The sequence below is a fragment of the Cnephaeus nilssonii genome (assembly GCF_951640355.1).
Source record: "Cnephaeus nilssonii genome assembly, chromosome: 3".
In the NCBI taxonomy this organism is placed as follows: Eukaryota; Metazoa; Chordata; class Mammalia; order Chiroptera; family Vespertilionidae; genus Cnephaeus; species Cnephaeus nilssonii.
Window position 1 is genome coordinate 24,017,842 of NC_137074.1, and position 25,803 is coordinate 24,043,644.

Sequence of the window (25,803 nt, forward strand, 5' to 3'; positions counted from 1 at the left end):
GTTTATGTTGTTTTAGTACATTATTCTAGAAGGCATTTCTAGTATTTGAATCCATTTAAAATTTTATCAGTTGACCACTCAAATGAGTACCTAATAAAGAGTACTATGCTAAGATGCTATAAATGATACAAAGATGGTTAAATCCTGTTCCTGTCCTTACAGGCACATATACATGCTTTCAAAAGGTGTTAGATAATAATTGACCATTGTACTTTCCATACTTCTACATTTATTTATTTATATATACCTGATTTGGGAGCCTTTGTCCCATTATAATAGCTATCGGTGTAAACAGGTAGGGTTTTATTAGCTCTGAAAAGCATTTTGCGGTGACTGTGACTTGTTAGGTTTAGTTGATTTGGATGCATTTGCTCCCTTCAAGGTATCAAACTTTTCAATTTCATATGCTTTGTGTTTATATTATAAAACTTAATTAAAATTGAAGACAAGAACCAAGATTTTTTTCTTATTGTTTAGTAATTTGGAGATTAGGTTAACTTACATCTGAGTTGTTAACTATCCATCTCTTTCCAGGATAGTTTTCCTAAGTCTAGCATGACATACAAACTATTTGGATTATATTAGTCCTTAGAAATAAGTCTGTGCTGGATGAAAGAAATTTTTAACTTTATCAGTGATACCTCAGTTACCCAAAAGTATCTTGTTCAACAGCCTTAACTATGAAATAGGCTATTCATAAGCAACCAGAAGCGATATCAAGCAGTCCAGCCACTAAAGCATCATCCTTTTTATTAGTATACTTATTTTAGACAGATAATGATTTTCTCTCATCATTGATGTTTCTGCCTATCTTGCCCTCTCCCATCCTCTCTGAAATCAATAAAAAAAATATTTTTAAAAGATAAAGGACATTAATTTACAGTGAAAATGGAGAACATAAAGATTAAAACTAGGTAAAAATTCAAAATTCAGTAATTATGGGCTATTTGTGATGCAAACACTCATATCTGTCTTTAGAATCTTGTAGGCCTTATTAGAGAGGGGAAAGTTTTATTCTTGAGTTCCTGTGGTTCATGCTTTTGCTAAAATTGGAATTTTTTGAATAAGAATAAAGAATCATAACGTATTCCTCATAGATTTTTATGTTGTATTCCTGTAAATTATCAAAGAATGGTATAGCTGAACCACAATAAGTTAATATTTAAGGCTTTGTAGTATAAATATTCTCTTGAAGTATGATTGCTCTTCCTGTGATACTCTTAGAAACCATAGTTGAGCCCTGGCCGGTATGGTTTAGTGCTTAGAGCATTGGACTGTGCACTGGAGGGTCGCTGGTTTGCTTCCCGGTCCAGGACGTGTACTTGGATTGCAACTGCAGTTCGATCCACAGCCCTGGTTGGGGCTTGTGTGGAAGGCAATCAGTGTGTCTCTCTCACCTTAATGTCTCTCTCTCTCTCCAGCCCTCTCCCTCCCTTCCATGCTCTGTAAAAAGTGAATAGAAAAAATCCTCAGGTGAGGATTAACAAAAAAACACACAAAAACATTGTTGATATTTTCCACAGTTATGTCTCTGATATATTTTGAACATAATTTAAAACAGTCTGTAATAAATAATAGCGAAAAAAATAAGTCAGGTTGATGCTTTAAAATTATCTCTGAAATGTATTGAGTTTATTGCCCTAAAATTAAAACTATATTTTATAATTTCCTGTGGAATAGGTAAGATTTCTGCAAAATAAAGATAGGGTCCTCTGGGCACAGACTATCAACTCACAGATTATATATGAAATGGCACAAAATGGAAGAAACAAGAAAGCAAATAGTAGAAGATGGTAAGGCAGGCAAAGGACATCAAGAAATAGAGCCACAAGAAATGTCCAAGGTTGCCATTGGAATGCCACAGCAGTCCTAATAGTCAAGTGACAAGTAGAGGCCTAAATGTTCTCACAGCTTATGGATTCAATAGTGTTAATCTGATCATAACTGGTAAAATTTTTTTGCATGCCATATAATAAAACAATCTAAAACTGAATGTTATATGGGACTTGAGATGGAACTATTTGGATTCATAAATGCCCTTGTCTTTTATGTTGATATTTATTTTCAACTGGGCAACCTTGTTAGATGAAAAGAAATTACAACTGTATGTCCTTCATTTTAATTGGAGTTAGAAGAAGGAGGAACAAATAACCAAAAACAAGTACCTACTATACCAAAGCTAGGCAGTTTCCTAATAGTGGTAGTCCATCTCTTCAATGAGTAATTTGGCCAGGAAAAATGTTATGTCTTTAGGAATATTTTTATCAATGTAAACTGGTATATTGAATACCAACTTTTGGTTATCTGAAAAATGTATACTGTGCTTAAATTATGTGACCATTTGACTCAGATATGTGAGTTCTGGCATAATTTTAATACCGGTGTCAGCTATTATTTGAATTATAAATAATAACCCAAAAGATTTAAACAAGTAGATCGATGGTTCTCAGCTGAGGGTAGTTTAAGTTATTACAGCTAGGGAAGGGGAGCTGATACTGTCTTCTAGTGGCTCAGGGTCAGAAATACTATTAAACATCCTAAAAGAAGCCCAGCATAGCTCCCCAACAAAAAATATCTAGTGCAAATGTCAGTAGTGTCAATATTGATAAACCTTGCTTATAAAATTTTGAATAACGGCTTCTTCAATGGCTGGAATTCACCCTGTTGTAATGCAAAGCTTTGGATATTTTTCCAGACTTAAATCTTGTCTAAAACTTAAACTATTGCTGCAAATATTTGGAAAGAACTAGTCACTGAAAGCAGAATAAAATAAATACTTAATATAAATAAATATCTACATATTTTAGTTTAAACACTAATTTAAAACACTAATTCATACATACTGAAGAACAAAAAAAATCAAAGTGAAGTTTAAAAGGTCATACTACCGATTTTAAACGGCTTGATTTTTTTTTTAACATGCAGCAAATCTACAAGTATTACGGTTTTCATTGCTACATGACACAACTTAAATCTAAACAGGCTCTTTGGATAACATTTCACTTTGTATTTGATAATCATGTGCTGCTTTGTTGTCAAAGTAGAAAATGTGATGATGATGTATAAATATTAAAAACTATTTCTGTGAGTAGATTTTAAAATGAGATGTTTAATTTTTTTAACTTCATAATTATGTTGAGGCTTTTGGTAAATATGACACATTTTCATGAGCAAGTTTTACCCCAAATTTTTAAGGTTCATTCATAAATAAATATTTAAATTGAGAAAGAGTAATATATTCTTTTTAAATGTGTAAATGTTTATCTTTTGTCTTGGCTATTTTTCTGAAATAAAGGAGTATTGTTGTTTTTTTGACTAGACTGTCCCTTCTGTTGTAAATAGCATATAGAGTACAAGCAGACTACTTCTGTGAAGTGAAGTAGCAGCATTTTGTCTGAGCATGTTCAGACAAAATTTTCTCTACTACCAAACCAAATGACTGCCTGGCAGTCAGCCTTAAAGGTTACTGTTTGTGGATTTCTTTCTTTTTTTCTCTTTGTAATTAAACTGCATAAATACTAATACGTAATGTTCTTCTAAGATTTTAATTACAATTCAAAATTTAGTATTAATGATTGCAAACAAGTTTTTCAGTGTCATGTATCAGGACCTTTAGTTTTCAGTCAATTGGATTTCTTCTATTATTACCATGAGAAAAATAAGTCATTTCCTTTTCCAGTTAATGGTGTTGCTTTTAGAAAGTTAGAACTTTAAGACATCCTTATGAAGCCCAGCACTTGAGCAACTCATAACACCAGATTTATATAGAAAGTTTAATAATACTAGCCACCTTGAGGCAGGATGAGCAATGAAGGGTCTTTTTAAAAATTCTTGGTTTTAAAACAGGAGCTCTAATTATGTTATTAGTAGTTGATAATGTTTCCACAATAACAATTGTAGATTATATGGATAATCTTGCTTAGTAGAAAAGTTAATAGTTTTATTTATATTGAATGAACATTATAAATGGGATCTTCCTTTGGTTCTGTGTGCAAGGGAGTGTAAATATATATTTCTTAGCCCCTTATATGAAATTTTAACTATTAAGAATATCAGTGGAGAGGACTTTTTTTTTTCTTTTTTTTTTTCAAAGAGGATGGGAGAGAGAGATAGAAACATCAATGATGAGGGAGAATCATTGATTGGCTGCCTCCTACATGCCCCCCCACTGGGGATCTAGCCCACAACGCAGGCATGTGCCCTGACCTGGGAATCAAACCATGGCCTCCTGGTTCATAGGTTGACACTCAACCATTGAGCCACACTGGCCTGACAAGGGGACATTTTTTATTTGTATCTTATTAAATCTCCAAACTACTGACTTACAACATTTAATTGTTGGTTACTAATGGATTTGTTAATTATTCCTAATTTAAAGTTGATGTAGCTAAACATTCACAATGAGTGTGAAATAATGACTTGTTTTAAAGGGTGAAGTTGAACAAATTGCTATGATGAAACCGAAAGGCCAGACTGAACATGATGAGGGTATGCTTGAATATTTAGAAGATATAATTGGTTGTGGACGGCTAAATGAACCTATTAAAGTCTTGTGTCGAAGAGTTGAAATATTGAATGAACACAGAGGAGAGAAGGTGAATCTTTTGTAGATTTTTGTTGTATATCAGAAGGTTTCATTTATTAACAAATTTTAGGAATCAAATATTTAAGTTACTGTAGATTATAATTATTGAAAAATGTTTGCTATTTTAGATTGAATTTTATATTTTTTATTGACATTTTAATGCAGTTTATATGTTTTATCTCTTTTTGGCATACTTTAAATTCAGATTGTACATTTGAAGTGGGTTGTTTAACAATCTATACACTATTGATTTTTGTAGTTAAACAGAGTTAAGATGGTGGAAAAGGAAAAAGATGCCTTAGAAGGAGAAAAAAACATAGCAATTGAATTTCTTACCTTGGAAAATGAAATATTTAGAAAAAAGAATCATGTTTGTCAATATTACATGTAAGTACCTTAATGTATCTGACAGTAAGTCAAATCCTGTTTCCTTTCCTGTATTAGAGCGATGTGAAGTAAAAAAATTATAAAAATTATTTTATGTAATAATTCATTAAATTGGGGTTGTTTACCATAGTATTGAAGTTGACTTTTAAAGTATACTGCTTTAAGTTGGGAAGTGGGCTCACAAGTATTTATTACTATACTTAATAGCTTTATATATACTTTTTAATTCCTGTGACAGACATAATTTTGTTTATAAATGGATCCTATTTTGTTCCTAATTCTAGTCACCTGGGTTGCTATCTCCCCCACCCCCTTTCTCCATACACACGTTCCCCCAGTAGCCCCAGGTATTTGTAAATTGGCTGTAGTTAAGAATATTTTAGAAATGGCTGGTTTTACTAAAATTGTTACATAATTTTAAAAATGGAATTTTGGGATCTCCAATTTCTTTTTCTCCCTCTAGTCATGATCTGCAGAAACGAGTTGCTGAAATGGAAACTCAAAAGGAAAAAATTAATGAAGATACCAAAGAAATTAATGAGAAGAGCAGTATGCTGTCAAATGAAATGAAAGCTAAGAATAAAGCTGTAAAAGATGTAGAGAAGTAATAATTTTTTGGAAAGTACTATAAATATTTAAATTCAGTTACTTTTATTACCTGTATGTATATGTATCTATATATAAACTTGCTGGCAGCACATGAGCATAATACATTTGCCAGCATATGAAATGGTCTCCTTTTGCAGACAAAACGAAACATTTAATTTCCCTGCATCCAGTACAGTCATCATTACAGATTTGAGTGCTCGATGCTAAAGTCTTAAAATAATGGAGGATGCTACCCCCTTGTGGCAGAATTCCATAAACAAAACCTCACAGCGAAAATAAGTATTTAATCTGACCGATTGTTTTAAGAATAAAGAGTTCACAGATGTAATTGAAGTAGAATTGGGGTTATTTTAGATAGGATTTTTTTTTTAATGTTTTGTTCATGACTTTTTTCTGTGCCAATATTTAATGAAATCAATATCTTACCTATGTGACTTTTCTTTTTTATTCTTTAAAATAAGTTTTACTTTTATGATAAGAAAATGTTATGCCTAAATATCATAGTCCATGGGGAATATAGTATTTCCCATCCAGCGTAGAAGGGCAAAATAACTCTCATAATCACTTGATGGTTTCCTCAAATAGGGAGGGGTTGGGTAGGACCAACTTGAAAATAGGTCATTTTAGGACCCTACCTTTTAAAAGCTTGGATACGGCCAAAACCGGTTTGGCTCAGTGGATAGAGCGTTGGCCTGCGGACTGAAAGGTCCCAGGTTCGATTCCGGTCAAGGGCATGTACCTTGGTTGCGGGCACATCCCCGGTAGGGGGTGTGCAGGAGGCAGCTGGTCGATGTTTCTCTCTCACCGATGTTTCTAGCTTTCTATCCCTCTCCCTTCCTCTCTGTAAAAAATCAATAAAATATATTTAAAAAAAAAAAAGAAAGAAAAGAATCCCTTCCTCTGAACTTCAGATTTCCTCACGTTCCCCACCTATCCTTTAAAAAAAAAAAAAAAAAAAAAAAAGCTTGGATACGTTTATAGAGGAAATGTCCCAGGCAGGGTATAATATGCCTTTAAATATCTGAATATCCAAAAATAATGATTGATAATTTTGCTTTGCTAGGAAACTGAATAAAATTACAAAATATATTGAGGAGAACAAAGAAAAATTTACACAGCTAGATTTGGAAGATGTTCAAGTTAGAGAAAAATTAAAACATGCTTCGAGTAAGGCCAAAAAACTGGAGAAACAACTTCAAAAAGATAAAGAAAAGGTGGGTTTTAGGAAAAAAATTCTTAAAATTTAATGTCTGCATATCAGATCTAGATTTTATGATTTTTCATGGATGTGCTTGCCCCTTATTATCTAAGAATGCGTGGGGATTCTGTATATGTGTTTAAGATTGATCTCTGAACCTGATGTTTTCCCCAAAACTTATTCATTGATTTTGAGTTTTAGAGCATATGTTTCTATGATATAGTATATCGTTGGAGAAACATTTACCAAATCAGCAATTCTATTTTGGTGATAAATAAAATAATTTTTTTTTACTAGGATAGTGGTTTAAAAAGATTTTTTTGGTTATGTATTATAGGCTTAAAAATATTACCTACCTCTTAGAAAAATTAAATTGAGTTCCTCCTTATAAAGGAGGGAAGGGAAAGCTGGTAATTACAACAAGGTGTTTTTAAAAATAAAAAGAACTTTGGACCAGAATGCCTACCTTGCTAGGGGCCACACTCTAATAATTAATTTGGGACCTTTTCAAACTATGCTCATTTCTCTATCACAGTGGTTGGCAAACTCATTAGTCAACAGAGCCAAATATCAACAGTACAACGATTGAAATTTCTTTTGAGAGCCAAATTTTTTAAACAAACTATATAGGTAGGTACATTGTTATTAACTTAATTAGAGTACGTGGTATTTTGTGGAAGAGCCACACTCAAGGGGCCAAAGAGCCGCATGTGGCTCGGAAGCCGCAGTTTGCCGACCACTGCTCTATCAGATACTAATAGATATGACACCTAAGCTCCCATGTAATTACATAGTAATTATAATGTTGGCTTTGTTTTACCTTATAAGCATTTTCTAAATGTACTTTTTCACAAAATACTTTCTCCTTGGTATAATAACAAATCTTACATGAATCAATGTTTGAGGAATGCCATTTAAGGAAATGTTAAACTTCGCTATTACTAGATCATCAGAATAAACAAAATACCATATGGATTTGGGAGTAACCCCTAAATTGGACAGATAGCCAAATGTAACTGTTACAGAGGAATTGGCCTTTAGGCATCAAATGTGGGTAAATGGTTATTGGTAGTAATGGAATAAAATAGTAGTCCTACATGGTAACTCTGGAAGGGTCAAGTTGTGAAAGATCTTAGGATTTGAGGGAAGCTATGGAGTATAAAGGTAATTTGTGGTAAGTTTTTATATACCATGATGGATAGTTTTAAGAGGTCTCATGTAGTCTGAGCGTTTTAATAGGTGAAAGGATAATTATCGCCTGAAGTTGACCCAGGCAGGGAGAATTTTATTCATAAGGAACCAGGAATTCATAATATTAGCTTTACCATTAGACTGAGAATACAGAAATTTCAGTAAATGGTTAAGAAAATACTTTCAGATATCCTTTGCAGATACCCTTTTCTATTACAGAGAGAAAGAAATTCATAATATTAGCTTTACCATTAGACTGAGAATACAGAAATTTCAGTAAATGGTTAAGAAAATACTTTCAGATATCCTTTGCAGATACCCTTTTCTATTACAGAGAAAAAGAAGTACTTGTTGAAACTAATTCAAATCTAAATACAAAGAAAACCACAAAGACCTGGAAGACCCTGAGAAATACTTATTAATAAGTCAAATGTTGATAGTATTAGACAGCCTTAGACACATGCTCCTATACCTTTAATTTGTTTTATAATCTTAGGTAGAAGAATTTGAAAGTGTACCTGCCAAGAGTGAGAATATCATAACTGAGACAACAACTAGAAAGAATACCCTTGAGAAGGAAAAAGAGAAAGAAGAAGAAAAATTAAAGGAAGTGATGGATAGCCTTAAACAGGAAACACAAGGGCTTCAGAAAGAAAAAGAAGTAAGATTCATCATCACTTGGTGTTTATTTTAGTGGCTTTTTTTAACTCAATTGTTTTTGTTGTAGTAGTGAAAACTGACCTGTTAGAAGAAAAAGTTTGGACCTTTAATATCTAACCTAACATTCCTAAAAATAGCCTATACTATTTGTCTTTCCTTTCTGCTGTTTTTTTTATTTTCTGAATCAGAATTTATAGTTTCACAGAAAATGTAACACATCCAATACTTTGTTATATATGCCATTCTTTGTTGACCCTTTTGATTTCATCATCAAATTTTCTTTTTCATCTTAAATTATTTTCTTGGTAACTTAATTGGTAACCACCTATAGAAACACGGGACACACTAAGCACACAGGTTGACATCCCCTTTCTTTGCTTCTATAGCTCTTAGGTAATAGTTTAAAACTACCCCCCTTGTATTAGTTCTTGGTTCAAGTCATCTCTGATCTTGTATAGGTTGTCTCCAAGTCATATTCCTCAAAGTAGCAAAAAATAATACCTATCTTATGAATCTTTGTAAAAATAAAATATATGTATACTCATAAGTGCCTTGAAATTAAGAAATTAGGAAATATTAGATAGCTATTACATTATTTTAGCATTTGATTAGTGTAACGAGTATTATAAGCACAAAATATAGCTGTGTTTGTATTTCACCATGTTTTAATAGATAATGGTAATTGAATTAAATTGACTTATGTACATAAATTACAGATTTATGTACAACCTTTGCATTTTAATTATTCCTCAATAAAGTGTTAGTTTTTTGTTTCTATTTTTTTCATTACAGACATAATAGATTCTGTTTTGGAATATGGACATATTCTAATGTTACACAACAAAACTTTATAAGTAGGGTGCCCATATAGTAAAGTGGCAGTGGATAGTACAGTGGCTTTCATAATGGAATACATTATGAATATAGTTTTCACATTTGTTCATCTAATGCAGGGGTCCTCAAACTTTTTAAACAGGGGGCCAGTTCACTGTCCCTCAGACCGTTGGAGGGCCGGACTATAGTTTAAAAAAAACTATGAACAAATTCCTATGCACACTGCACATATCTTATTTTGAAGTAAAAAACAAAAAAACAAAACAAAAAAAAACGGCAAAAACACCCGCATGTGGCCCGTGGGCCGTAGTTTGAGGACGCCTGATCTAATGTATACTGAGTATCCCTATGTGCCTTTGTACCCTTTGTTAGTGAAAAAGCCAGGATTCATATTCAGGTGTCTTCATTCCTCAGCATAAAGTATTAGCTAAAAACAGAGGCTCTGCCACTTATGGGTGAGTGCTTTTGAACAAAACTCTGATCTCAGTTTCCTCAAAATGGACATAATGATGGTATTTACCTCATAGAATTATTATGTCATGGAATTAACAAATACCAAAGGCATTCATAATGGTGTCTAGAATATAGCGAGAGGGGTGTGTTAGTGTTCATGATTTTCACCATCAAACATTTAAACTATCTGATGACGTTGGATGTAACCTCATGTTTCTGGGCCTATTCCTTTTTGTATGAAATGAAGGGGCCTTTTGTAAGGGCCTTTCTTAAACCATTATTCTAATAAATAGATTCTACACAGCCCAATATAGTAGCCCAAAATTTCTACACATAAATAATGACTGGTGTTGAGGATTACCCTGGCTTTACCTCTAAAACTTTTAAAGATGTTTAACACAAATATACTTGAGGGAACTTTCTGCTGAATAGACCTTAGACCTTACCATTTCAGGTAAAGTGAAATATAAAGACCATGGGATCCAGAGTTTTGACCCAAATTTTGGTTCTCTTAACCACTACTTTTATGTTTTAACTAGAGGCCCGGTGCACAACATTCATGTACTGCCGGCGGGGGGGGGGGAGGGGGGGTCCCCTCAGCCAGGCCCCTGTTCCCTCGCTCCCCTAAGCCAGCAGGTGGACATCCCCCGAGGGGTCCCTTATCGCTGCTGCAGAGGCAGGAGAGGCTCTCGCCAGCTGTGAGTTTGGCTTCTGGCTGAGCGGCACTTCCACTGTGGGAGCGCACTGACCACCAGGGGGCAGCTCCTGCATTGAGTGTCTGCCCCCTGGTGGTCATTTGGCATCATAGCAACCCATTGTTCCATCTCTGCATATTAGCCTTTTATTATATAGGACTAGAGGCCCAGTGCACAAAATTCGTGCGGGGGGGGGGGCGGGTCCCCTCAGCCCAGCCTGCACCCTCTCCAGTCCGGATCAGACCTAAACCGGCAGTCGGACATCCCTCTCACAATACATTGCACCCCCCGCTGGCCTGGTCTCCCCTCACTGCCCCCCCCGCCAGCCTGGTTGCCCCACGCAGCCTGCTGTTCAGGCATTACTATGAGGGCATCCTGACCAATTTGCATATTACCCTTTTATTAGTATATATATAGGACTTCTAAAATGAGCATACTAAATACATACCTCATTAAGCTCTTATGAAATCAGTTGGGAAAGACTATATAGCAAAACAGTCCATTCCTCTTGTAAAAATTATTTAATTGTATATATTATGCTTGTAGAATCTCTTAAGTTGAATTCAAAATACATAGTTTCTATTTCAGTTTATGTTTGAAAACATTACAGATTTAATGGTGTCTATCATATTTTAACAGAGTCAAGAGAAAGAACTTATGGGTTTCAGCAAACTGGTAAACGAAGCCCGTTCAAAGATGGATGTAGCCCAATCAGAGCTTGATATCTATCTCAGTCGGCATAACACTGCAGTGTCTCAATTAAGTAAAGCCAAGGAAGCTCTAATTGCAGCTTCTGAGACTCTAAAAGAAAGGAAAGCTGCAATCAGAGATATAGAAGGAAAACTCCCTCAAACTGAACGCGAATTAAAGGAGGTAAATCTTGGCTTCTTATTTCATCTGAACATCGTTTATCAATCCAAGTTTTATATATGTTTTTCTTATTTTTTGCTAATTTCAACATTTGAGGTGACTGGTTACAGATGGTCTCCAACTTAGGATTTTTTAATTTTATGATGGTGTGAAAGTGATAAACATAAGTTACATAAGATATTTAACACTTGATAATAAAGTAGACTTAGTGTTAGATGATTTTGCCAAACTGTAGGCTAATATAAATGTTCTGAGTAAGTGTAGGCTATGATGCTCAGTAGGTTAGGTGTATTAAATGCATTTTTTTAGTTAATGGTATTTTCAACTCCCAGTCGGGTTATTGGTATGTAACCCCATCCTAAGTCAAGAAGCACTTGTATAGATTTTTTTTTCCATTTAGTGTTAATCTTCCCCAAAAGAACGGGGTTAGTAGTGTAGTATTCCAATTGATAAGAACTGAGACTATCAAGACACTTGCTGTATTCTACCCAGGAACATCGAACAGCAAATAACACTGCTACCACCACCATTATTTCCCATGGAATTTAAACAAAAGGAAGTTTGTGTTTCCCTAAATCTATGTCTAGACAATTTATGCAAGAATAAATGGAAAACCGTAAATATCTTTGTGGATGAATATGCAAATCAACAATACTAATGTAATGTTTTTAAATTTATGGATGTAGTTTCTTTGTTGGGACTAGAAACTGTTTTAAAGCAATCAAGATACCTAGTTGAGCCCATTGGTGGTGCTCCTATTATTCTTGAGTGAATTATCTATCTAAGGAACTTCGTAACTTGAATCTTCCCAAAAGCCTCATTAGGCAAGATGGCAATAGGAAATGCTTTCTGAAGAGAAACTATAATTTTGGAAATAATTTGTTTTTATTTTTCCCCCCATTTTAGTAAATGTACACTATTTGGTCATCTGGGAATTTCTTGACCATGTAGAATTTAAATGTAAAAAGTTATATCCAGTGACCACTAGTAATTCAGTTTACTTTTGGATAAGTTGTAACTATAACTTGAGCTTTTACTTTATACTAGTGTGACTGGTAATAGAGGTGATAATTTAAAGCCAGGAAATGAGGGAGAATGTTAGTTAGAAAAAATGGCTGCTCTAAATTGGAGATTTAGCAACTGGGAATTTGAATTTTTGTGTGCATGTGGGTGGTTCCTCTTCTTTTGGCAGCCTGACATTTTTGTATAGCAATATAATTCACTCATCATGTGCCCCTTCATTTTAGAGCTCTGCTTTTTTTGATGTTTTCTTTATTTATTTAATAAATTTTCATTATTATTTAGAAAGCATAGCACATGTAACCATAGTCCTGCCAGGGTCACGAGTTAGGACACATTATGCCTAACTGTGTGGTTTCAAACTGGGATTTCCACAGCCCCAGCGCTATTTGCTCTATCAATCAGTATATTGCTCCTAGAACCATACTGCATGTGTGTTCTTTATTATTCATCCAAATAATTTATGCCCTTTTTAAAATAGAAAATCCATCCACATTTTTTCAAAACCAAACCAGCAGTTGCAGTATGGTCTCTTAGTTTTGATTTAAGTGTTTATTGTTGGTCTTCTCTTTCTTTTTTTGAGGCATTACAGTTAATTCTATGCTGTGATTAGGCATAGAATTATGGGATTCTTTTTTTTAATTTTTATTTTTATTTTACTTTTCACTTTTAGAAAGAAAAAGAACTTCAAAATCTTACACAAGAAGAAATAAAATGCAAAAGTTTGGTTCGTGATCTTTTCCAAAAAGTTGAAGAGGCAAAGAGTTGCTTAGCAATGAATCAAAGTAGAGGGAAAGTCCTTGATGCAATAATTAAAGAAAAAAAATCTGGCAGGATTCCAGGAATATATGGAAGATTGGTAAAGTAGATTTATTTGGAAATAACTATACATTTTTCTCTCAAGAAAAACATTGTAAATAATTTTCTTGCCTTGACTTAAAGAAGTGTATATTGAGTGTCACTGTATTAAAATAACATTTTTATTTGTTTATTTATTTATTTTATAAAATGATGAACAAGTGTCACAGTGGCAGCCAGCTGCCATATGAAGTCACACTAATTTAAATGCAACTGCTTTATTGATTTTAAGAGGAAGGGGGAGGGAGGGAGGAAGAAAGGGAGAGATAGAGAGAGAGATAGAAACATGGATGAGAGGAACATCATTGATCGACTGCCCCTGTACACCCCCTACTGGGAATTGAGCCCACAACCGAGGTACATGGCCTTGATCAGAATCGAACCCGGGACCCTTCAGTCCACAGGCCAACACTCTATTTGCTGAGCCAAACGGGCTAGGGCACATTTTATTTTAAAAGATGTTCAATTTTAAACATTTTGTACTTATACTCAGGCATGGTAAAATTCTTTGTGGTAAGGATTCTCACATATTAAAAATAGGGGTTTGGGGTTTTTTTTGGTTTGGATAATTATAATTGTTTTAATTCCAAGGGGAAAAAAAACCTTTAGTAATGGTAAACTTTAACAAAACTACTCTATACTTTTTTTAAAATAAAAGAATTTGATAATTGTATTCTGGGTTTTACACCATTTACCAAAGGATGTGGCTAGAGTCTAGGAACATCAGCAAGGGATATTTAGAAACCCAAGGCTAGCAATAGTGGGGACCATTCCCGCTCCTGAGACTGAAGAGGGAAGCCGTGGCCATGACTGGAGGGTGGCCAGGAGAAAATATATATTTCTTCCTGATTCATCTCCTACCCTGCCCGTTTCTCTAGCTGGTGCCTCGCATTAGTTAAAGCTAGAGAGCCAAAGGAGCCAGTTGGTGCAATCCCTGAGTCAGCATTCCAGAGAAGGAAGCGGAAGAGAGTGATTCACAAGCACAAATGAAAATTACCCAGTATAGTAGCTTCCTATCTAAATGTTAAGTGATTTCCACCTTATTTTCTCAAAGATACACAATTTGATCCTATTCATTTGCGTCAGGGAAAAATAAAGCTAGTCAGTGAATGTTGCTTGGTAGCTAATTTATTATAGATAAGTAAGCAAATGTGTTTCATTAGGTCATTCATCATCTTAGATGGCTTTGAATAAGAGTTTTAAGTTATTTTGCTCATAGTACTCTTAGGTTTCAAATTCTTAGATTTTAATTTTTATGCAGTGAAAGCAATTCTTTCATTTTATGCTTTCATTAAAAGTTTAAAATCTGCATATTCATAACCTTTTAAATGGCAGATTAAAAACTAGTTGAATGACAGGAACACATATTTTTCATTGTGTGCCCTTGTACTTTTTAAATTCATGTGTAAGTATAGTTTTTCAATTAAGAGTAGTTTGCAAAATCTTTATGAATAGTTATGATATGATCCTGTGCCTAATTCCTTGCTGATTATACATTGATTTTTCTCCCCCCCCCCCCCCCCCCCCCGTTATATTAGGGGGACTTAGGAGCAATTGATGAAAAATACGATGTTGCTATTTCATCCTGTTGTCGAGCATTAGACTATATTGTTGTTGACTCTATTGATACAGCCCAAGAATGTGTCAACTTCCTTAAAAGACAAAATATTGGAGTTGCGACCTTTATAGGTCTGGATAAGGTAGGTGCTCATAAAAAGCTACATATAATTTAAGTGCCAAGTATTGTTGTTTTTAAATTTTTGAATTCTAGCTTTTTCTTCATGGTTATTCGGTGAACACCTGATAGGTGTTGAGGATTATAGGCTCTGTGGTTACATGGTTGTGGGGAAAAAAAATATTGCAATGCCCCCCCCCACCCCACCCCACCAAAGGATTATACATTTCATTGTTAGAGTGACCGGTAGTTTACATTTCTAACTTCCATCATCAATAATTACTTTAAAAAATAAAACCTTTATTGAAATACTGGGGGGGGGGGGGGGGGTTCTGTGGAGTTAATGTTACAGTATAATGTAAAGAAGGGGTCCAACTCTCTTCCTTTGCATGTGGGTATCCATTGGGGAAATAAGCACGATTTCTAGGAAAGACTTATTTTCCCATTGAATTTTCTTGGTACCTTTGTTGAAAATCAGCTGACCATAAAGGTTTATCTCTGGACTCTACATTTATCTATCTTTGTACTGGTACCATACTGTCTTGATTACTCTAGCTTTGTAATAAGTTTTGAAATCAGGAATCCTCTAATTTTTACTTTTAATTGATTTGAGAGAGAGAAAGAAACATTGATTTGTTGTTCTACCCATCCATGCACCCACCAGTTAGTTGCTTTCTATATGTGCCCTGACTGGGGATCAGACCCACAACTTTGGCATATCGGGAGAATGGTCTAACCAACTGAGCTACCTGGCCAGGGCTCTAATTTGGTTCTTTGATATCAAGATTGTTTTGTCTATTCTGAATCCCTGTAATTTTCATATCAGTATTAAGATTAGCTGGTCACTTTTCTGCACCCAAAAGTATACAAGCAATTGGAATTTTATTTTATTTTTTAACTAGAGGCCCGGTGCACGAAATTCGTGCATGGAGGAGGGTTGTCCCTCAGCCCAGCCTGTACCCTCTCCAATATGGGACCCCTTGAGGGATGTCCGACTGCCCGTTTAGGCCCGATCCAGTGGGATCGAGCCTAAACGGGCAGTCGGACATCCCTCTCACAATCCAGGACTGCTGGCTCCCAACTGCTTGCCTGCCTGCCTTCCTGATTGCCCCTAACCGCTTTTGCCTGCCAGCCTGATCACCCCCTAACCACTCTGCTGCCAGCCTGTTTGCCCCCAACTTGCCTCCTCTGCCGGCCTGGTCACCCCTAACTGCCCTCTCCTGCAGGGTTGATCACCTCCAACTGCCCTCCCTTGCAGGCTTGGTCCCTCTCAACTGCCCTCCCTTGCAGGCAGAGTGCCTCCCAACTGCCCTCTCCTGCTGGCCATCTTGTGGTGGCCATCTTGTGTCCACATGGGGGCAGGATCTTTGACCACATGGGGGTAGCTATATTGTGTGTTGCAGTGATGATCAATCTGCATATTACTCCTTTATTAGATAGGATAGAGGCCTGGTACAGGGGTGAGGGCCAGCTGGTTTGCCCTGAAGAGCGTCCCGGATCAGGTGGGGGTTCCCTTGGGGTGTGAGGCGGCCTGAGCGAGGGGCCTGTGGTGGTTTGCAGGCCGGCCACACCCCCTGGCAACCCAAGTGGAGGCCCTGGTATCTGGAATTTATTTTCCTTCTACAATTGAAACTTTGTAGCCTGGAGTGGAGCCAAGCCTGGGGCTCCCTCTGAGCGGCCGGCAGCCATTTGTGTTGGGGTTATAATTGAAACTTTGTTGCCTTAAGCAGGTGGGCCCGGCCAGGGTGTGCGGAAAGCTTTGCTTCCCCCGTTGCCAGCGGCAACCCTGGCCTGATCTCTCAAGCTCCATTCTGCTGCCATTGGTTTGAATTTGTTTACCTTCTATAATTGAAACTTTGTAGCTTGAGTGGAGGCTTAGGCCTGGCAAGGGCAGGTGGAAAGCTTGGCTTCCTCTGTTACCTAGGAAACCTTGCTCTCTGTGGCTGTAGCCATCTTGGCTTGGGTTAATTTGCATACTCGCTCTGATTGGGTGGTGGGCGTGGCTTGTGGGTGTGTCGGAGGTATGGTCAATTTGCATATTTGTCTATTATTACATAGGATTACATTTGACATACTATATCATTAGTTCCGGGTGTACAACATAATGATTAAACATATAACTTACAGAGTGATTTATATAACTTACAGACCTTGATAAGCAACTGGAATTTTGATATCGATTGCATTGAGTCTATAGATCAATTTGGATAGTATTCCCATCTTAATAATATTAAATCTTACGGTCCATGAACCTGGAATATCTTCCATTTATGTAGGTCTAATTTCATACCATAATCTTTCATAGCCTTCAGTAAACAGGTCTTGTGTTTCTTTTGTTAAACTTACAAATTTTGGGGATTTTTCTTTTTATATAAATTGAGTTTTCTTAATTTCATGTTTTATATTTCTTTAATTGATTTCAGAGAGGCAGGGAGAGAGAGAAACATCAATGATGAGAGAGAATCATTGATTGGCTGCCTCCTGCACACCAGGTTGTGGGATCGAGACCACAACCTGGGCATGTGACCTTGACCGGAAATGAACCAGCTAGGGCTTAATATTTCATTTTCAATCCTAGTATATAGAAGTACAATTAATTTTTGTATGTTGATCTTGTATCCTACAATTTTGCTGGATTCATCATCAGTTTTAATAGTTTTGTGGCAGGATTCTTTAGGATTTTATGTATGTAAGATCATGTCACTTTGAATAGAGTTTTATAATTACCCCTTTTTTTAAAATAACAATGAATATAGTAGTCCCCCCCTTATTTGCAGCTTCACTTTCTGTGATTTCAGCTACCAGTTGTAGATCACAGTCTGAAAATATTAAATGAGAAATTCCAGAAGTAAACAGTTCATAAGTTTTAAATTTTACACTATTCTGAGTAGTGTGATGAAATCTCACACTGTATTTTCAGACATAGATTTTTCCCTTTGTTTAGGGTGCCCACACTGTATATGCTAATTGCCTGTTAGTCACTTAGTAGTCAGATCTGTTATCAGAGAGAGATCACATTTACATAACTTTTATTAATAGGGTTCATACTAGCCACAGTTTCAGGCATCGACTGGGGAGGTCTTAGACTATATCCCCTGCAGATAAGGGGGGATCTTCTGTACTCGATTAATACAGACACTCAGAACTTTGTATACAAGTCCTTACATTTTATACATGTATGTAACCTTTACTATCTTAAAATGATTTATTCTTTATTTTAATATATATATTCTTAATATTTTACTTTTAGATGGCAGTATGGGCAAAAAAAATGACCAAAATTCAAACTCCTGAAAATACTCCTCGATTATTTGATTTAGTAAAAGTAAAAGATGAGGAAATTCGCCAAGCTTTTTACTTTGCTTTACGGGATACCTTAGTAGCTGACAACTTAGATCAAGCCACAAGAGTAGCATATCAAAAAGACAGAAGATGGAGAGTGGTGACGTTACAGGGGCAAATCATAGAACAGTCAGGTAATAGTGGTTATATTCCTATTACTGAGTGTATTTTTATTTAATCTTGTTGCGGGAAGACATCTCAGTCTGACTTCTGTCCTCTGTTCTCAGGTACAATGACTGGTGGTGGAAGCAAAGTAATGAAAGGAAGAATGGGTTCATCAGTTGTTGAAGTCTCTGAAGAAGAGGTCAGCACATTTTATGGTCATACCTTTTTAAAAAAAAAAAGTTTTATTGATATATAGCATACATACTATAAAATTCAACCATTTTAAGTAGTATTCACATTTTGACAGATTGAATTTTCTATAATTAGATGTAGTGTTTTATGTAAAGCCCTTTAAGTTCTAAAAATAAAACTTTAATTAGAAAATATATATGCCCAACATATTTTTTCTATTACATTTGAATCATATGGCTATTTCATAATTTATTTAACTTGTTTTTTTTTTCACATAATCATTACTGCGTTACATAATTAGTTTTCTCTATTTCAAAATAATTCTTTAAGGTATAAGTATAGTAGAGACTTCTGACCATATTTCCAAATTTTATTTCAAAATATTTTGTATGCCCATAAGTATATGAAAATGTCGGGGAAAAAACTGCTATGTGCTATTTACACCCTCAGAATCTAGATGTACTTTTTTCTTCCTTATAAACATGAAGTTAGGTGTCCTGAATACCTGACTTTTTCCAACAAGTTATGCTTTCCTGACGCACCCCCCCCCCCCGCCCCCAGTATTTTCAAATAGTTTATATCCTTTCACTTAAGTATTTGCATAGGGTTTCTTGTGTTGCCTTTGCTATTAATCTGGAACAACTCTTATTGATTTTTTACAGAGAGGAAGGGAGAGGGATAGAGAGTTAGAAACATCGATGAGAGAGAAACATCGATCAGCTGCCTCTTGCACACTCCCCACTGGGGATGTACCCGCAACCAAGGTACATGCCCTTGACCGGAATCGAACCTGGGACCCTTCAGTCCACAGGCCGATGCTCCATCCACTGAGCCAAACCGGTCAGGGCTGGAACAACTCTTCTAGAAAACTTATTTCACTGGTACTCTTCTTTGTAGGTAAATAAAATGGAATCGCAGTTGCAGAGAGACTCTCAAAAAGCAGTACAAATTCAGGAACAGAAAGTACAACTGGAAGAAGCAGTAGTTAAATTAAAGCATAGTCAACGAGAAATGAGGAATACACTGGAAAAGTTTACTGCAAGCATCCAGGTACTCTTATCAGTATTAGCTGAAACTAGTGGAATTTTGTAGTAATTTGACAGAAGCATTTTGCTGTTGGCTTACAATTGTAAAATATAAGGGAGAAAGGATATGGATCTCTAGGTGGAGGGCCTGTCTGTTGATTGTGTTTCCCTGAGTACTAGTGGATAAATGCCCTGTCATAGTGTTGCTCTAGCCACAGCTATTCCTGGTTTCCCTTTGTACTCCGCAAAAATGTGGCTTTCTTAACAACTATGTGACCCTTTATTTTCATTCTCTTTTCAAAGTGGAACGTCTCTTAATTATAAGAAAGCAGTGCATGCTCACCATCTTTTTAAAAAACAAAACAAAACAGTTTTCAGGAAATACTCAAAAGATATCACCCTCAATTTTTATGTATATTCTTTGACTTTTTAATATTAACACCTAGTTTGCATGCATGTTTATATATGATAAGTATGGATATGCATATTAAGTATACATATGAAATTTTAATGAGTCATACTAACTTTACTTAAGAAATTAGGGTTTTCTTTCTAAGCCAATGAAAATTTACTTAGTTTGCAATTGTGTAAGAGCTTTTTGTTATACAATTTTAAATGTTTTTATGTATACTGCTATGTTTAAAATACCCTTGTTAGGTATACTTTCATTTATACTCATCCAATTATTTCCTTAGGTTAGATTCCTAAAATTAAAATTATTACTCAGTATGTGTACAATTGGGTAAGGCATTTGTTGCATAAGGTCAAAGTGACCTCAAAAAAGATGGTTATAATTATTTTTCCAAGTCTTAACACACTAGGTAGTCTTCAGTACATTGTAAATTTGCTACTCTAATATACTAGAAATGACATTTTAATTGTCTTTGTAGTGAATTTACCTGTCATTTTATGTGTTTGTTGGCTGTTTTCATTTTTTAGATAAATTGTTCATATTTTCTGCTGTTTTTCTATTTGTATGTTGTTCTTAAAGATTTTTAAATCAAAATTTTGTTAATTCAAAATATTTAAAGGAAATGTTGATACTGGGTTAAAATATTGACCTTTAATGTTAAAACCATTCTGTAGCCTTTATCAGAGCAAGAAGAATATTTGAATGTCCAAGTTAAGGAACTTGAAGCTAATGTACTTGCTACAGCCCCTGACAAAAAAAAGCAAAAATTGCTAGAAGAAAACGTTAATGCTTTCAAAACAGGTATGTTTACAATACAGACCCCCCTTTTTTTTTTTTTTTTTAGGTTTTTAATGTTTGAAATGTTTAAAAATAGCAGTTTGTAGTTTAAAAATAGCAAATCACTGCTCTGTTTATGGTTTCTATTGTCTAATTTTCAAAAGGTTATAAAGTAGTATTAAGGTTAAATAAGTAGTATTAGATTGAGAATTATATTTGACAGATAAGAAAACCAAGGCTTAGAATGGTTTATATAATTTACCCAAGGTCACATATGATGTTATAAGAATTCAAGGCAGTCTGATTGTAGAGCCCATGCTCTTAATTTTATATATTTGTATACTTTGGCCCAGTGTTCCCTTGGAAACCCTTAAAAATAGTAGTTATTTTTGTCAGTGATTTTCAACCTTTTTTTCATCTCCTGGCACACACAAACTAATTACTAAAATTCTACAGCACACCAAAAAAATATATTTTTGTCAACCTGACAAAAAAAGTAGGTTTTTTTTTTTTTTTCATTTGAGAGAGAGAGAGAGAGAGAAACATCGGAACAATTTTGATTCATTCACAGCAGACTGCTATTATGTTGGCTATTGTCATTTTTTTATTAGGTAATCTAAGGGAAAAGAAGTCAGTGCCCTGACTGAAAGTCAGGTATTGTATGTTTTTAAAACATCTTGTGGCACACCAGTTGATAATTGCTGGATTAAGGAAAGGATTTGGAGAAACTAAAAAAAGCACACAGGAAATAAAAGGTACATACATGAAGAAAAACAGTATTTGCTTGTAAACTTAGAAAAATACTTTTTCTTCCAGAACCTTTTTTTCTTGTGTACAACATGTAAGTGTCCTTTAAGTAAGAAAGGGAATTCATAGGCTTATTGTCAGAGTTGGCTTTGATATTGAAATCAAGATAACCGTTACAGTTTGGTTCATGAGCAATGGAAGGCAAATACTGATTGTCCGTCACAAAGAAGTAGTTGGGGTGAAGTTGGAACAATTATGCAAATGCTCCAAAAATAAGTTTTCTCCCAAAAGAAAAAGTGGTAAAAAGATGTTAGATGTCCACTATTGTCTTTTGTTGTGTATAGTCATGTTTATCTGCATTAATATTAAGGCAGATAGCATCTACTAAAGTCGATCTTTCTAAGAAGCTCACACTGGAGATGGGGAAGCAAAGTAATATATTGCATACTTTATCAGGTGGTGCTGAGGGATAAGTAAAACCGGGATAACGGGGCAGGGTGAGAATGCGGGGAGGAGGTCAGATAGACACAGTGGTTAGACAGGCCTGTGCTAGAGATATTGGAGCAGAGACCCAAAGGAAGTATGTGTGCTAACCATGTGTATATTTGGGAGAAGAGCATTCCAAGAAAAATGTAGAAACGTACAAAGGCCCTGAGAGGCAGGTGTGTGCCAGAACTTTCTAGGAATACAAGGAAGCCAGAGTGGCTAGAATAAAAAATGGAAGAGTCCAGATAATGTAGAGCCTAATAGGTCAAATCTCCAAGTGAAATAAAAAGCATTGAAGAGGGAAGTGGTGTAATCTTGACAGGGTTTTTTCCCCTTGCATTAGGTTTTGGGTCTATTTTTCGTTTTTGCAAACACATTGACATTTCACACACACTCCTTTTTCCTCACACCCACAATATTTTTTGTAACTGTTTTGATGCTACCTAGTGGTCAGTTGAAAGGCCATTTCATATCTTATCATTTATAGCAACACTTCTATAGAGAGAGTGCAGGAATCTATTTTATTTTTGTTTGAAAAGGAAGCCTTGATTTTATTAGGAGCTCTATATTCATTAATATCTCTCCTCTCATGGAAATCTGTCTATTATCAGTAGACTGTTAATGCCTAATATGGAAGACCCATTTCTGCAAGCATATCTTTAAGATTAAATATTTCATTTTATATTAATTTAATTATTAAAATATCTCTCTGGCTAATGTGCAGAGAATAGAGAAAGGGGTTGGGGAGTATAAGGTGGTATAGAATAATGACTTCAAAATTTAAAAAGAAATGCATTGTATCTACTTGAAAATAAGGAAGAAAATAGTCTAAAGCAGTGGTTCTGAACCTTTTTAATGCCGCGACCCTTTAATACAGTTCCTCATGTTGTGGTGACCCCCAACCATAAAATTATTTTCGTTGCTACTTCATAACTGTAGTTTTGCTACTGTTAATGAATCATAATGCAAATATCAAAGAAATTTACATGTAACTAGTGGTGGTTGTTAACCTAGAAGCATGAATTAAGTTTTCATTTTTTTTATTTCAGAATATGACAATGTGGCTGAAAGAGCTGGTAAAATAGAGGCTGAGGTTAAAAGATTACACAATATCATCGTAGAAATTAATAACCATAAACTCAAGGCCCAACAAGACAAACTTGATAAAATAAATAAGCAATTAGATGAATGTGCTTCTGCTATTACTAAAGCCCAAGTAGCAATCAAGACTGCTGACAGGTAGAGTATGCATAGTACCCTAACTTGCCTTCCTCTTCCCTATCTCAACATTGGAAAGGAGTTAATAGTTTTGTTTTGTTTTTTGTTTTGTTTTTGTTTTTTTGTTCATCCTCATTCCAGGATATTTTTCCATTGATATTTAGAGAGAATGGAAGGGATGGGGAGAGACAGAGAGAAAAACATTGATGTGAGAAAGACGCATCAATTTGGTTGCCTCCCACACACTCCCCTACCGGGGCCGGGATGGAGCCTGCAACCAAGGCACCCTGAAGTCTGCAGGCCAAACCAGCTAGGGCAGAGGAGGTTAATGTTTAATATGCATTAAATTCTTCTATTACTGTTACTTACTAAGTCTATCAGACATGTTGCCTGAAAGGACTTTAGTGAGGAGAAAGCTATGCTAAACATTTGTCATATGAGCAGTTTTTTTAAAAAAGCAAAACACTGATAAATAGGTATTCTTGGCAAAGTGTAGTTCTGTTAACTCCCACGCTGCTGTGAGGACATTGAAATTAGTTTTGTTTCTCTGTTGGTGATTGGATCTAGGTCTTAGAAGAGTAAGAGATAAAAATGAGATATCTTGGCAAAATTGCCTTAGTAACCTACATTCTTAATTATATTATTCCATTGTCCCAGATCACAAAAAGTTTCTTATCCATTCATAGATCTTCTAAAATTAATTTTTAGATTGCTTATTGAAGTGTTTTTAAAATAAAGCTAAGTATGTATATAAAATATTGAAATGTAAGCAGCTATTGCTTATCTTAAAATTAGAGAAAAAAAAATGATTGCATATTGATTATCTGGCTATTTTATTTTTCCAGTGCCTTTTACTTAAAGATAAGGCTCTAATAAGCCATTTGTTAGGAGTAGAAGTTTGCCTAAACACATTTGTCAACATAGAAATAACTTTATAAGGGAGAAATAGTTGTTCCTCCAGGTGTGTCCCCCAGCCCCCACCTCTACACCCCTTTAGAAGCACTTGTTGCCCTGACTTGAACTGGGAGGCAATTTTTTTTTTTTTAAATCTTCACCCGAGGGTACGTTATGTTTATTAATTTGAGAAAGAAATAGAGAAACATTGATTGGTTGCGTCCCGTATGTGCCCTGACCAGGGATTGAACCCGAAACCTAGATAGATATGTTCCCTGACTGGGAATTGAACCTGCAACCTTTTGGTGTACAGGACGATGCTCCAACCAATTGAGCCACCCAGCCAGGGTAAACTGGAAGGTAATTTTTATTTGATTGTGTAGCTTTATGAGTATAGAGACTTAAATATCTCCAGTCTGATAAGAAAGTAACAAAAGAATATACTCTAACTTTGCTTTGTATTGTAAGATTGGATGATGCTAGAAGCTTATATAAGGAAAGTTTCATTAATTTGTACTGAGAGTTTAATAAAATATACAACATCCCACAAGTGTATGTATAAACTTAAAAACTAGTTTAGGGATGGTTTTATAAATCGTAAATTTCAAAATGTGTAATAGAAGAAGAATTGCATGAATATGTCATGAAAAATTATTTGGTAGGTTTTCAGAAGCAGATTAACAAGTCACACATGACCACATTTTTAATATATTATTTTGCTTGTTTAGAAATCTTAAAAAAGCGCAAGACTCTGTCTTTCGCACAGATAAAGAAATAAAAGATACTGCGAAAGAAATAGGTGACTTAACAGCAGAGCTGAAAAGTCTTGAGGACAAAGCGACAGAGGTCATAAAGAATACAAATGCTGCAGAGGTAAGACTCAAGGGAGTTTAAGCAATTGGATATCTGACATCAATACCTTGCATAATAAGTGCTCAATAGATTAAAACTTGTAACTATATTAACTTGTATTTATACAATAAAATGTAAGTACTGTATTGTAACTTTTGAGTAAATAGTTTTAATTTAAAATGGAAGGGGCCTGGGGAGATTGCCAACTTCAGCTTTGTGATATGAAAATACCTGTTCTTTATTGGGGAAGGTCATATATGTAGCAATTCTTCTTGGTTTTTAGGAGTCCTTACCAGAGGTCCAGAAAGAACATCGTAACCTACTACAGGAACTAAAAGGAATTCAAGAAAATGAACATGCTCTTCAAAAAGATGCACTTAGTATTAAATTGAAACTTGAACAAATAGATGGTCACATTGCAGAACATAATTCTAAAATAAGATATTGGCAAAAAGAGGTGAGATTGTTACCATTTATTTAAATGTAATTTTAAAATGCCCTTTATGAAAAAGGGTTGAGTGTGTGTGTGTGTTTGGGGTATGTTACGATTCTTAATTCATGATATAATCACTTCCCAGGTTTCTAGGTTACATTAGGAAAAATATGTAGCAATATTAAATACAAAAAAATCTGGGTAATTTTTAGAAGTAGTTAACATTTTCATCCACAGGCTGATTTGGAAATTTAACAGAATTTGGAATGCTACAACTATTTTTCT

At 35.1% G+C, this 25,803-nt stretch overlaps 1 protein-coding gene across 4 annotated transcripts in view; it reads left to right on the forward strand.

Annotated features, from left to right (window-relative positions):
* Positions 1–25,803, forward strand: part of SMC4 (structural maintenance of chromosomes 4) — a 36,370-nt gene that overhangs the window by 6,959 nt on the left and 3,608 nt on the right. For all 4 annotated transcript variants that reach the window (XM_079766450.1, XM_079766451.1, XM_079766453.1 and 1 more), the window contains 15 exons: positions 4,431–4,595; positions 4,845–4,972; positions 5,436–5,576; positions 6,645–6,795; positions 8,467–8,631; positions 11,252–11,485; positions 13,176–13,361; positions 14,899–15,060; positions 18,286–18,511; positions 18,605–18,681; positions 19,572–19,724; positions 20,786–20,912; positions 23,171–23,360; positions 24,962–25,106; positions 25,369–25,542. In XM_079766450.1, coding sequence (XP_079622576.1) covers positions 4,431–4,595; positions 4,845–4,972; positions 5,436–5,576; positions 6,645–6,795; positions 8,467–8,631; positions 11,252–11,485; positions 13,176–13,361; positions 14,899–15,060; positions 18,286–18,511; positions 18,605–18,681; positions 19,572–19,724; positions 20,786–20,912; positions 23,171–23,360; positions 24,962–25,106; positions 25,369–25,542 — 2,424 coding nt within the window. The remainder of the gene's footprint in view (positions 1–4,430; positions 4,596–4,844; positions 4,973–5,435; positions 5,577–6,644; positions 6,796–8,466; positions 8,632–11,251; positions 11,486–13,175; positions 13,362–14,898; positions 15,061–18,285; positions 18,512–18,604; positions 18,682–19,571; positions 19,725–20,785; positions 20,913–23,170; positions 23,361–24,961; positions 25,107–25,368; positions 25,543–25,803) is intronic.